The sequence below is a fragment of the Cavia porcellus genome, unplaced genomic scaffold (genome assembly GCF_034190915.1).
Source record: "Cavia porcellus strain 051 isolate PalLab524CR breed Dunkin Hartley unplaced genomic scaffold, mCavPor4.1 scaffold_14, whole genome shotgun sequence".
Taxonomy (NCBI): domain Eukaryota; kingdom Metazoa; phylum Chordata; class Mammalia; order Rodentia; family Caviidae; genus Cavia; species Cavia porcellus.
Genome location: NW_026947497.1, coordinates 11915738 through 11930153, shown reverse-complemented (window position 1 = coordinate 11930153; position 14416 = coordinate 11915738). Strand labels below are relative to the sequence as shown.

Sequence of the window (14416 nt, the reverse complement as noted above, 5' to 3'; positions counted from 1 at the left end):
TGGACATAGTATTGCTGTTGATTTTCACCGCCCACTCCTCCTTGCAGAACCTTGGGCTGCAGTGGATTAACCATGCTGAGTTGATGGGAGATTCAGTAACCCCTCATCCAAACCGAAGAACTCGGCAGGGTTCCATCAGTATGGTGAGTTTTCCCCCTAAAACAGAGGTCTGCAGTGGGTAAACAGGAGCAGTAGCAAAGATCCCTCCTACTGTAGGACCTTGGCGAGCTTGGAAAGCTCCACACAGAGAATATCAGGTAGGTTTAGGGGGGTGCCAATAAGACCCCTTAACCTGGAATAAATGAAAAGACCTTATGAGACACCCAGTGACACAGTATGGTCCCAGATGAGACAAACACTATAAACAGGGAGATGTGGTGATCTAGAACAACCTGAAAACACAGTAACAGCAGGAACTAAGGGCTGACTTGTATCAATACTCCTAGGCTACTCAGCCTAGTAAGAATACAGGACTCACCCAACAGGCCCTGCAGGATTCAGATGACTGGCCCACCTCTTTATTGTGGCACCCAGCAATTGGACAAACATCAACCACACAGTAGGATCCTAAGATACACTACCAACAGTTGAGACTAGTGGGACTGAAAGACCAAATATTAGCCCAAAAGGTGAAAATGACAAAACAAAAATGCAATCTCAAACATCCAGTTCATGAGGATCAAGTACAGGAGAAACTGAAATAGAGGACTTTAGTAGCCATACACCTAAAAATCTCTGAAAAGATAGCAAGTGAAATAAAGAAACAAATCCATGAAGTTATAGAGAAAATCAAATTAGAAATAGTTTCTCACATAAAGACAGAAATAACAACCTTAGCAAAGGAGTTGCTCAGCTTAGCTAGAGAAGACATAGATTAAAAAAAAAAGTACAGGAGCATGGGAAACTGATTGAAATCTTGAATGAACAATATATAAAACAAGCAGAATCCTTGAAACAAATTCAAGAGATATCCAAGATATAAAAAATTCTATTGAAAGCTGGCAAAACCATTTAAATGAAGCTGAGGATAGAATTTCAGATTCTGAGAACAGGATCACAATTAACAATCATGAAAGGATAGAACTTTTTAAAATAACAAAGCAGCATATTAAGACAGTTCAGCAGCTTCAAAGAAAGCTGATGTAAAGAAAAACAACATAGACTAATAGGCATCAGTGAAGATGCAGAACTCAATGCGAATGACATCAGTAAACCATTCACAGAACAGCAGAAAATTTCACAAACATATGGAAAAAATGTGATACACAGATAAGTGAGGCATACAAAAGGCCAAATAGTCACAATCAACATAAATCTACACCCACACATATAATAATTAAAATCCCGACATACAGCATAAAAGCAGAATACTAAAACCTGTTAGAGAAAGGACACAACTCACCTATCAAGGAAAGCCCATTAGAATCTCAGCAGAATTTTCAGAACAAACTCTCAAGTTAAGACAAGCTTGGAGTGAAGTGTTTCAAGCTCTGAAAGTAAACAACTTTCAACCGAGACTGATGTACCCAGAAAAACTTTCTTTCAAATTCAATGGAAAAACAAGATACTTTCATGAAAAAGAACTGAAGAAATTCATGTCCATCAAACCAATCCTAGAAAGAATACTGAAAGACATACTAGATAGAGATAAAAAAAAAAAATGGTCACAATTTCCAGAAGAACGACAGAAAGAACCCACCAGGCAGGGCAAGAAACTGAACAAGGGGACAGAACAGAAAACCAACAACAGAAACATAACATGACAAAGCTGAGCCAGTACATATCAGTAGGCCTCCATTCACCTATTAAAAGAAACAGATTGACAGAATGGATCAAGAAACAGGATCCCACAATTTGCTGTATACAAGAAACACATCTGACTCAAAAGGAAATTTGTAGATTAAAAGTCAAAGGATGGAAAACGGTATTCCATGCAACAGGAACCCAGAAAAAAAGCAGGGGTAACTACTCTGTCTGCAGACAATGTGAACTTCAAACCTAAAATGATCATTACATACTTACTAGTGGAAAAATTCAAGAGGAAGAACTAACAATTATAAATATATATGCACCAAATATAGGAGCACCCAACTATATGAGACGAATACTAATGGACATAAAAACCAAATATACAAGAACACAATTATAATAGGGGACCTTAATACCTCATTGTCACAAAAAGATATAACAACTAGACAAAAAGTCAACAAAGAGATAACAGAACTGAATCATACTTGTGAGCAAATGGGCTTAGCAGACGTTTATAGAGTATGGTACCCAACAACATCAGAACACACATACCTCTCAGCTATGCAAGCGACAGTCTCCAAAATAGACCATATATTAACCCATAAAACATTCCTAAGTAAATGAAAAGGGATTTAAATTATCCCATGCATATTATCTGACCATAGTGCACTGAAACTGGATTAATGGCAAAAGAAATTGCAAAACCTGCATTAATACATGGAAATTAAATAACAACCTTCTGAACAACCAGAGGGTTACAGATGAAATTAAAGAAGAAACAAAGCAATACCTACAATTCAATGAAAATGCAGATACAACATACCATAATCTGTTGGATGCAATGAAAGCAGTCTTAAGAGAGAAATATATATAGCAATAAATTGTCATATCAAGAAAACAGAACATGCACAAAAAATAACCTAATTCTCATCTCAAGCATCTAGAAAAAGAAAAGTAAGTAAAACCCAGAGCTCATAGAAGAGAGGAAATTGTAAAGATTAGAGCAGAAATTAAGACAATTGAAACTAAAATAAATACAAAGAATTAATGCATAAAAGAGATGATTTTCTGAGAAAATAAACAAAATTGATAAACCTCTAGTCACTTTATCAAGAAAAAGAAAGAAAAAATTCAAATTCACACAACAAGGACTGAAAGGAGAGAAATTATTACAGATTCCATAGAAATTCAAAAGATCATTAATACCTATTTTGAAAATCTCTACTCACATAGAGTGGAAAACACAGAGGAAATGGACAGATTTCTAGAAATACATGAACTACCAAAGCTTAATCCTGAAGATATAACAATTCTGAAAAGCCCAGTATCAGCTACTGAAATTGAAAATGTGATTTTAAAAACTTACCAACAAAGAAAAGCTCAGATCCTGATGGATTCCTGGCTGAATTCTACAAGAAATTTAGAGAGGACTTGATGCCAATACTCCTTAAACTCTTCAATGAAATTGAAAGAGAAACAATCTTCCCTAACTCATTACTGGAGCTAAGTATTACTCTGATACCAAAACCAGAGAAAGACACAACTGAAATGGAGAACTATAGGCCAATCTCACTAATGAACATTCATGCAAAGATTCTCAATAAAATATTGGCAAATAGAATGCAGCAAATCATCAAGAAGATTTATTCATGACCAAGTGGGATTTATTCCAGGAATGTAGTGATGGTTTAACATATACAAATCAATAACATAATACACCACCATCAACAGAGCCAAAAACAAAAATCACCTGGTCATCTCAATAGATGCAGAAAAAGCTTTTGATCAAGTCCAACACATGTTCATGGTAAAAAGCCATACAGAATCTGGGAATAGATGGTATCTATCTCAATCTTACAAAAGCCATCTATGACAAGCCAATAGTCAACACTATACCAAATGAACAAAAACTGAAAGCCTTCACTCTAAAATCAGGAACAAGAGAAGGATGTCCACTATCACCATTCCTATTCAAATTAGTTCTGGAAATATTAGCCAGAGCAATCAGACAAGAGAGAGAAATAAAAGGAATAAAGATAGGAAAGGAAGAAGTTAAATTATCACTATTTGCAGATGACATGACACTCTATATAGAAGACCCCAAAAACTCCATTAAACGACTACTAGAATTAATAAACAAATTCAGCAATGTAGCTGGATACCAAGTTTACACTCAAAAATCAATAGCATCCCTGTACACAAGCAAAAAACTTACTAGGAGAAATTATGGAAATATCGCCTTTCACAGTAGCATCTAAAAAAAATGAGATACTTATGAATCAACCTAACCAAGAATATAAAAGACCTATATGCTGAAAATTATACTAATCTTAAAAAGGAGGTTGAAGAAGATAATAGAAATTGGAAGAATATTCCTTGCTATTGATTAGTAAGAACCAACATTGTGAAAATGGCCATACTCCCAAAACTATTATACAGATTTAATGCAATCCCAATCAAAATACTATTAACATACCTTACAGATCTAGATAAAATACTCCTAAAATTCATCTGCAAACAGAAGAAACCTAGAATGGCAAAGGCAACTCTGGGCAACAAAGGCAAGGCAGGAGGCATCTCAATTCCTGACTTGAAACTATACTACAAAGCTACAGTGATAAAATCAACAAAGTACTGGCAAAGAAATAGACCTGAGGATCAGTGGAATTGGTTAGAAGATGCAAACACAACTACAAAGACACTCAACCACCTTATATTTGACACTGGAAGACTGATAGCCCCTTTAATAAGTGGTGTTAGAAAAATTGGTTTTCCACATGCTGAAGACTAAACCTAGACCCATGCCTATCACCATGCACTAAACTAAAGTCTAAATAGATCGAAGATCTAAATATTGAAACAGAAACACTAAATCTACTGGAAGATAAGGTAGGTAGAAATCTTAGAGCCATAGGGGTAGGCAGAGAATTCATGAACAAAATGCAAATCACTCAAGAACTGCTTCAAAGAATCAACAACTAGGATCTCATATTATTAAAAAGTTTTTTCACTTCAAAAGAAATCACCAACAAAGTGAAAAGAAAACCCACAAAATGGGAAATAATTTTAGCCAGCTGTCCTTTGAACAAAGGATTTATATCCAGAACATTTAAAGAATTGAAAAACATCAAGACCCTCAAATTCAAAGACCCTCTCCAAAAATGGGCATCAGAGATAAACACACATTTCTCAGATGAAGATATAAAAATGGCAAATAAATACATAAATAAATGTTCCATACCACTGGTCATTCGAGAAATACAAATTAAAACAGCATTAAGATTCCATCTCACTCCAGAAAGAATGGCTGTCATCAAGAAATCAACTCATAACAAATGTTGGCAAGGCTTTGGGGAAAAAGGAACACTTCTCCACTGTTGGTGGGAGTGTAGACTGCTGCAGCCACTATGGAAATCACCAGGGAGATTTGTCAAAAAACTAGGATTGGAAGTTCCATTCAATCCAGCTACTCCAATCCTGTGTATTTTCCCAGAAAAAATGAAAATGTCATGTCACAAAGATATATGTGCACCAATGTTTACAGCAGCACAATTTGTAATAGCTAAATCTTAGAAACAACCAAGATGCCCATCAACTGCAGAATGGATGAAAAAGATGTGGTATTTTTATACAATGGAATATTACTCAGCTATAAAAAGGATAATCTTAAGGCTTTTATAGGTAAATGGAGGCAACGTGAGAGTATCCTAAGTGAAATAAATCAGTCTCATATTTGTAATTATCACATTGATACACTCCCTGATGTAAAAAGTAATAAAAACTGAAGGAATAATAAGATCCAAACTGTATAATAGACACTGTAAAACTGAAAGTGCTCTAAAGGATATAATTGTATGTATGGTTAAGTGTGTAAGATAGATAACCATGCTACCAAGTTTTTGTTAAATCATTGAACAGAATGGTTTGCACTGTCACTGTCTGACTGTCCACGTTTTATGCTTTGACTTTATAACTTGAACAACTATTTCTAAGATGATAATATGTAATCTATCAATTAGTGATTTCTTGTTATTATTTTTTTAATTCTGTATTGTCTCTACTCTTTTTTCTGTTTTTCTTTTTTTCTCTAAATAAAAAGAGAAGAAAAGGTGAACCTTGTTCTAAAGTTTCTGTTCCTTACTTTGGAGCAATAAATTTTGTGGAGTCCTTTATCACCAAATATAGTAAAGAACATACAAGTGTTCTTTACAGACTGTACAACTTTTAAAATTTTAGTTAATAAAGGTTTTAGACTAAAGCATATTTGCAATTCATATTACCATAATCCTGTGTATTTCACTGAAGGTTTGGGTAGCAAAGAAAAGGAAAGCAGCACAGTGAAAACAGGTAACGTCTTACTCCTCACAGCTTCATTAGATTTTACCCCACAACCAATGAAAGGAATCAGGGTGACTCCGCCGCAGCCTTCAGTAATTCTGGGTCTGGAACTTTTGGCCGCTGCACCACCATGGCCACAATCATGTGTGCGGTGAAGGCATGAAAGGACAGTGACGGATCTTTCACCACACCCAGGTGAACAGATCAGATCCTGAATCACGCACGGGAGGAGACGCGGGTGGGTTCGGCCAGCATCCGCCCGTGACAGCCTGTGCCACAAACAAGGCTGCAGAGAGCCCCCAGGAATCGGAGGTTGTTTCGGTGCTGGAAATTGAAACCAGGTCTCACACATCTAAAAGAACAGATTTTACTAGAAACATGTGGACTCTAATTCTTATATACATCATTGACATTAAGAGAAAATATTTAAGCAAAATATTTTTTTCTCTAGTAGGGAAAAAACGACAGTCAAGTTGATAGTATAATTTTCATTAAATAACTGCTTTTTAAATTTTTTCTTACTTTCATTAAGACTATGTCTTTCCATTTCCTGTTTATTATTATGTGTGTCACAGGGGAAGGGGGGCAAGCTGCCTGTTTGCTTTGGTGTTTTAGTAAAGCCCACATTTGGGATGCAAAATGATGTGATTACTGCTTTACAACAGCCTTCCTCCATCTGTAAAGTTAATTTGGGGGAATTTTTCAAATTTAAGAAGAAAAATACTTTCATAGAGCAATAGGGAACTTGCATGAATAATTCATATTTCACAGATGTCACTGATATTAGAAAAAAAATCACTTGATCTTTTTTTAAATACTTACATTTGGGAAGTGCTCAAGTATATTAAAAAGAAGATTATGGTTTATCAAAAAATAAGAAATTTAATTGCATGAGTTAATAAAATAATTTTGTCAAAATAAGTAAGAAAATCATTTGTATTAAGTTTATCTTCTAAGCAGCTCACTACACCCACAAAGTCAATTTCAGGAAACCATTCTGATTTAAATGCATGGAGAAAATCTGAATTTCCTACCTGAGACTGTGCGTTAATATTGGCTCCCTCCTTAACAAGGACTTTGACGACTTCTGCTTGTCCAGCCAAAGATGCAATGTGAAGGGCAGTATTTCCCTTCTGCTTTGGAGAAACGAAACAGAAAGTGTTAGAGGTTTTCAAATTTTGTACAAATCAAACTATGCAGGCATTTTTAAACTTTGCTGATATCTCAACTTATTCAATTACATCATTTTATGAAGGTAGCAATCAACCACATGAGAGATTTTTTTTAAACTATCAACAAAATGGTCACCTCATTTAATGTCTTTCTTTGTATTATCTTTGAGTGTCTTTCATAATTCTGGCCTAGTGTTAAAAACATAGGAAGACTGAGTTTTGAATCAAAAAATCTGGGATATGTATGCATGGATGTGTGTAAGTGACAACATCTCATGGAATTCATAGGAACCAAAAGGCCTACTGCAAAAGAATACTAACTTTACAAAAGTTTACTGGAACATCAAGTTTAATTCAACTTTCAAATAAACCTAGAAAGACATAACCTAGGAAAAAATAAACCAGTGACAGAGAAGCTGTCTTTGCTCAGAGTTGTCTTCCATCTACAAAGCCACGTAGTTGTTGTTCAAAGTATTTTGGGAATAAAGAAATAAATTTTGTATCAGTAATAATCTTGCCAATGATTTTTACCATTTGCAACATCAAATTTACCATTCACAACCAACTACCAACGAAAAATGACTTAAACCTTTTGTGGAAATAAAATGTAGGCCAACATTAAAAACTATTCATGATGTGATTAAAATAATATGTAAATTCTGTGGCATAATCCTCATATTCTAGTTCTAGAGTTTAAAGGAAATGAAAAACACAAGAATAATAATAAACATTTAAGTGACCAGAAAGTGATTGACTTAATGAATATATTAATGCTAATGGGGCAACTCAGAGGAAACAAAAATTTGATCTATATACCAATCATAATTTTATAAATACTCGTTCAACATTTAGTGGATGTGCCCAAGAGAAACATTACTTAAAACATTTCTTCTCTCTTTGTGAAATCCAGGTTAATAGGCCATATTTCTAATGCATTCACAAACTCTTTTTGGCCACCCTAGATGAGACTAACTCCCCAACCACAGGCTTGAGTATCTAACTTCCCTGTGCTTCTCCTACGTACTCTGCCACTCCAGCCCTGATCAAACATGTGTTACTGGCTGGCCCCTTTATGACAGCCAATGTACTGTGATTTTTCTAGAAAGTCTGGTGTTTATTAAATGAATCTCAAATAATTTAAAATATATCAAAAGCAACATCAACAAGGGAGCAATATTTTATAGTTACAGCAAGCATGTTGTATATTCCTTTACAAATGAGCCTTAGAGAGGAAAAGAAAGTGCTCTAAAGGATATAACCGCATGTATATGTAAGTGTGTAAGATAGATAACCATATGACTAAGTTTTTGTTGGATCATTGAACGGAACTGTTTGCAGTCTCACTGTTTGAATGTCCACTTTGAATGCTTTAATTTTGTAACTCGAACAACTATTTCTAAGATGACAATATGTAATCTATTAACTAGTGATTTCTTACTGTTTATTTTTTGAAATTCTGTATTACTTGTACCCTTTTTCTGTTTTGTCTTTTTTTCTTTTTAAATAAAATTTTTTTAAAAAATGAGCCTAAGTTCCTTACATACAACAATATTAGCGTTTAATCTTAGCATTATAATTCAATTACCAAAAAGCTCTTTTCCATTACAGTATAAAATATTCCAAATTCTCACACAAGTAGAATGAATACATTAAAAGATTCATCAGTTTAACTGAAGCATGAAAATTACTTATTCATTTCCATTGAAAAGTTACCATATCAATTTGTTAATTAGGAAATTAGCTGCTACTATCTACAAGGGAATATGTTAATCCTGTCCTCTTTGTCAATCAGAAGAAGGAAGACAATATTAAAAACTAGGTTTACAGATTTCTTCCAACTCATGTCTGATGAGTTCTTAAAACTCCCTGAAGTAGGGGCTGGGGATTTAGCTCAGCGGCATAAGTGCCTGCCTTATAAGCAGGCAGTCATGAGTTCATTCCCCAGTACTGATAAAAAGGAAAAAGACAGAAAAAAATACTGATAAAAAGGAAAAAGACAGGAAAAAAAAAAAAAAAGAAAAGAAAAGAAACTCCACGAAGTTTAGTGGAGGAGTTCAAGTTTTGGCCCTCTGTGGTTAAAAATTTTGGTGTGCAACAGCACCTCAGAATACCCGACTGAAAAAAAGAAGCTTTCAGTCAGTTCCTCTTTTCCATGGAAAAGCACCTGGGGCAGGAGAACATTACCTTGGTGGCGGAATCCACGGCGGAGCCTCTTCCCAGCAGCTCCTGCACCAGGCCCACGTGGCCTTCCTTGGCAGCCAGGTGCAAGGCATTGAGTCCATTCTGGGAAAAGAACAGCAAGGTCTCAGAAGCTCGGAAACGGACAGGGAGAGGGCTGAGCAGCGGGGACTGCCCGCCCGGGACACACACTCCAGTCTCTCTTCTGTTCTCTTTCTTTCTGCATCAGCTCCAATCTATCCGGCTCACACTCAGTTACAGTGTTTTTGATTCAGAGAGGCAAAAAGGTTAAGTGTTTACTAGAAACATTAATTTGACAACTTCATTTCCACAAATTCTTTCTCTAATACCCTAAATACTTTTCTAATGATAACAATTGTGTATCTTTTATCATGTTGGCTAAAAGTAAAATTCTGTCCCGCTTCTGAAATGTACAGAGCTTTAAACAAATTACACTTTTAACAAATGGAAAAGGAATATCCGTCTAAAGTAATTCAAACAGGACAACTTTTAAGGTAATGTACTCTTCAATGACAATACCATAATTAAACATACATTTAATGCTATGTCCCTGAGTGATCTATTTAAACAAAAATTTTTAATTTTTAATCTCAGACGATACTATAATTCCCTTGAAAACTAGTCCCCACAGTCCTGAAAAGCCTTATTTAGCACACATTACCTAAAAAGATCTACAAATTAAATGTAGATCTTATTAAAATACAAACTTTCTCTACAGACATACAAAAACATTCCTAAAATTCATATGAAACCACAAAAAATCCAAAATAGCCAAAGCAATCTGAGAAAAACACAGCTGAAGATACCACACTACCTGACTTCAAATAGATTACAAAGTTATAGTAACCAAAAGAATTTAAAAACAGACACACAGAGATATGAAACACACTAAGGAGACCAGAAATAATGACACGTATAGCTAATTGATTGTAAACAAAAGTGACAAGAATACACAATAGGAAAGGGCAGCCTTTTTAATAAGCAGGACCAAGAGAACGAGATAGGTACACGCAGAAAAATGAAACTAGACTCCTATCTTTCATTGCTTGCAAAATTCAACTAAAATAAAAACAAAAAGTATAAAACCATTAAAAGAAAACATAGAAAAATGCTTCATGACAATGGTCTGGGCACAAATATTTTAGATAAGTCCTCAAAAACATAGACATCAAAAGCAAAAGTAGACAGACATGGTAAAACCATATTAAAAAGTTTCTGCATAGCAAAGGAAACAATCAACAGAGTGAAATGACAACCTGTGGAATGGGAGAAAACATTTCCAAACTATACATCTGACAGGAAGTTAACACACAAAATACAAAAAGAACTAAATACAGAAAAACACAAAATAGTGAATAGACATTTCTCCAAAAAAAGCACACAAGTGAATAGTAGATATATGGAAAATACTCAATATCATTCTTAGGGAAATAGAAATCAAAATCACAACAAAATATAGCCTCACTCTAAGTCAAATGACTATTATCAAGAGAACAAAAAATTAACAAGTTTTGATGAAGATGTAGGGAAAAGGAAACCTTTACGCACTGTTGGTGGGGATGGAAGTTAGTACGACCAGTACAGAAAACAGTACAGAGTGTCCTCAAAAACCATAAACTAGAACAGCCATAAACGCTCCTAACCCACATAGAGTGTGTATCTAAAGGAAATAAGATCAGTATGTGGAAGAGATACCTGCATTTATTATGGCAGCACCCACAATGGCTAAGAAACAGAAACAACCTCAGGGCTCATCAGTGGATGAATATACACACTATTCTCCCATAAAAAGGGATGAAATCGTGCCATTCATTTGTGCTATCAGTGGTGAATCTGCAGGACACTATGTTAAGGGAAGTAAGATAGGCACAGAAATACGAGTATCACATGTTCTCACTCATATGTGGAATCTAAAAAAGCTGACTAGATATAGGCAAGTAGCAGAAAACTGATTACCAGAGTTTTGGAAGGGTAAGCAAGGGAGGCGGAGAGGCAGGTTATCTGGTGAGATGTCACAGGAGACATGAGCTCCAACCGCTCTTTTACATGGGATGGGGGATCACATTAAACAACACGCACTGTATATTATAAAGTTACAAGACAAGATTTTGAGTATTCTCACAATGAAGAAACAATAAATACAAGCTGAAGCTATGAATATGGTAGTTATCCCAGTTAAACATTACATAATTGTACACATGTATTAAAACACATCCCATCCCATAAATATATGCACATAAATAAATGCACATCCCATAAATATCATAAATATATGCTCCAGGACAATGTAATGGTTGATTCACTGTATTAGCTCCAGAAGTTTAGAAGTATGTGACTCAGCAGGGAGCCAGGGTTGTCACTTGGTAAACAGCCTGAGGCTGAGCAAGAGGAGGACAGGGAGAGAGTGCACATTAGACCTCCCCGAGGGCGGTAGCCTGTATACAATGAAAGGGACGAAAAGAGGCTCGCTTCCCCTTTGTGCTCTTGTTGCCTTTGCTCTTTTGTGCCCCCTTGAACTGCTGCTCCTCTGCCATGCAACCCTGCTTTGGAGCCAGCTGGTCATGGCTTGAAACCTCTACAAACTGTGAGCTAAATAAACCTTTCCTTCTTTAATTTTGGGCATTGGGTACTTCATCTCAGCAACAATGCAAAAGTAACCAAGACAGTATTAATACTTGAGCTTTTTACTTCCCTAAAATCTTTATTCTACATAATCTCCTGAATAGTGTCTCACTGATTTGCCTATGTGTTTAAAGGAGAAGTCTTAGTATTTGTATGTATAATATACTATGTAAATGTTGTGGAATATAGATTAGCTATTTCAGTAAGAATCAAATGTCCTAGTCATTGGAAATTGTCTAGATGATCTAGCAAATTAGTATTTAAATAGTTTTACATTTCAAGACATCTGTGATCAGAAGTTCCTTCTTTCCTTCTGCTCAACTCTGACCTCTGTCTCCATCTAAGATTCCAGCATGTGAGAGTTTGAAAGGACTTTCAAAATTAAATAGTCTAGTAATTTACCTCACACTTACCCTAAGATCTGCAATAAAGGATCTATTTGACAAATACTGTTGGAAGACTTAGTGAATCTAAGAAGAGATTAAAGGGAATATTTCGGTAAAGATTGTCATTTTGAGACAGGTCTGCTATGCAGTTCAGGCTGGCCTTGAGCTTACCTTGTAGCCCAGGCTGGTTTCGAATTCATAATGATGCTCTGCCTCAGCCTCCTGGGTGCTGGGATTACAGTACTTAGCATGTTTGAAATGTAAAGATAGTAGTCTCTAGAGGATATGAGCTTTTGTAATCATGGTTTTAGCCCGAATGGGATTGGAGATACTTAGAGGTATTTTTTCAGATGTTTGAGGCCTCTCGGAACTACCAGGCTCCCTTTCTCAGCGCTAAGACCATAGAAACCAGTAAGCCTCCAGCTTGGGAGGCCAACAGTTGACACGTTCAAGTGACCAGAATCTCTTTGTCTCTGACTTTCAGGGTTGATCCACTTTACAAACTTTTTTCTACAGTTAGGGGTGTAAGTGATCATTTTTATTTTATTTGCTGTTCTGAAATTCTCCAGTTCAATGGCAAGGCCTTGTTGGTGGTCACATGTACCTTACTATAAGAGTTTTCCAATGAGGTCACTTTAACATTTTAAAAATAGTATTAGCAGATGCCAATGTTTCTTAAGTATTAAAAAAAAAAAGAGTTGACCATGTCCATTGACATCACTAGCCAGGCAAAGATGGAGAAGCACCCCACAGTGTGTTCCCCTAAGCCCTTTGACCACACAAACAGATTCAGCTTTCGAATGCCTTTGGTCTCTGTGCTATCACCAGTCAGAGGAAGAAGAGGAAACCTTTCCTCAATATTTGCTAGTAATTTCTTCCCAGTTCCTTAATTTTAATATTTACCAATATCATGTGTTTCTATCTTGTCACAGCGAAAATGTTTTGCTATGAAAATCAGCAATAATTAGAGCAGAGCTTTACTGCCTAGAGGCAGTATTAAACACCTACCTGCAACATCACTGTTTGAACCCAAGGTTTGAGAAGGTGTGACAACAGTTGTTTTTAAAAACTGCAACCTGGAAAAACAATGGCTCCTCAGTCAGCAACTTCTCTAGGGTAAAGTAGTGTCTGATTTTCACTTAGCTTTAAAATTCTATGCGGCATAAGCCCATGGGGAATCTTGTTCAGAGCTGAGCTGAGTTGACTTGAGTGTGCAGTACTAATGATTGAACCCACGATCTTCATACTCAGTTAGATTCCTAGCTTTTTATTTTTATTTATTTATAACCTTTGAGACAGGGTATCATTGTTACTAAATTGGCTTGGCTGATGTCTAACTTGCGATCCTCCTGCCTCAGCCTTCTAAGTAGCTAAGATTACAGGTATGTACCACCACAACCAACTTGTTTCCATTTTTAATAAAGAGCCAAGCATTAATAATTCACCATCAGTTTTTATTGCTTAAAATAATTGTTGGGGACTTGAGAATGGTCTCCTCCACAGTGCTACGCTGAATGCCGCTTTCCACAGACTCAGAATATAAAGATGTAGGGAATAAAATGTCTAAAAGGTTTCAAAATATCTCTTTGATTCCATGAATGACCACCTCTCTGTGATTTAGAGAATTTACAACACATCTCAATTTCCTTGTACTGAAACTTTAGCTCACCTGAAAAGTTTGTTAACTCACTGCACCCCAGGATATCAGACTACCACATTCCCTAGTTTCATGTTTCAATAAATGTATACACAATTCTTTTTAAATTAACATAACAAAGAAGACTGTAACTTCAAATAGAGCTGAGCAGATACAATCGTTAGACTTATGAAGTCCAAATATATTATAAATTAATCAGGTTTGGATGTTATTCTCAGGTGGATCCCACTAGTAAATTACTCAGCTAACTCTACAGATTTCTCTTCATGAATTTAAAATGTAGCCTTTGTCAT

At 35.7% G+C, this 14416-nt stretch overlaps 1 protein-coding gene across 50 annotated transcripts in view; it reads right to left on the bottom strand.

Annotated features, from left to right (window-relative positions):
* Window positions 1-14416, bottom strand: part of Ank2 (ankyrin 2) — a 505060-nt gene that overhangs the window by 150195 nt on the left and 340449 nt on the right. For all 50 annotated transcript variants that reach the window (XM_063260663.1, XM_063260668.1, XM_063260641.1 and 47 more), the window contains 2 exons: window positions 9444-9542; window positions 7122-7220 (listed from right to left, as the gene is read on the bottom strand). In XM_063260663.1, the coding sequence (XP_063116733.1) occupies window positions 7122-7220; window positions 9444-9542 (198 nt within the window). The remainder of the gene's footprint in view (window positions 1-7121; window positions 7221-9443; window positions 9543-14416) is intronic.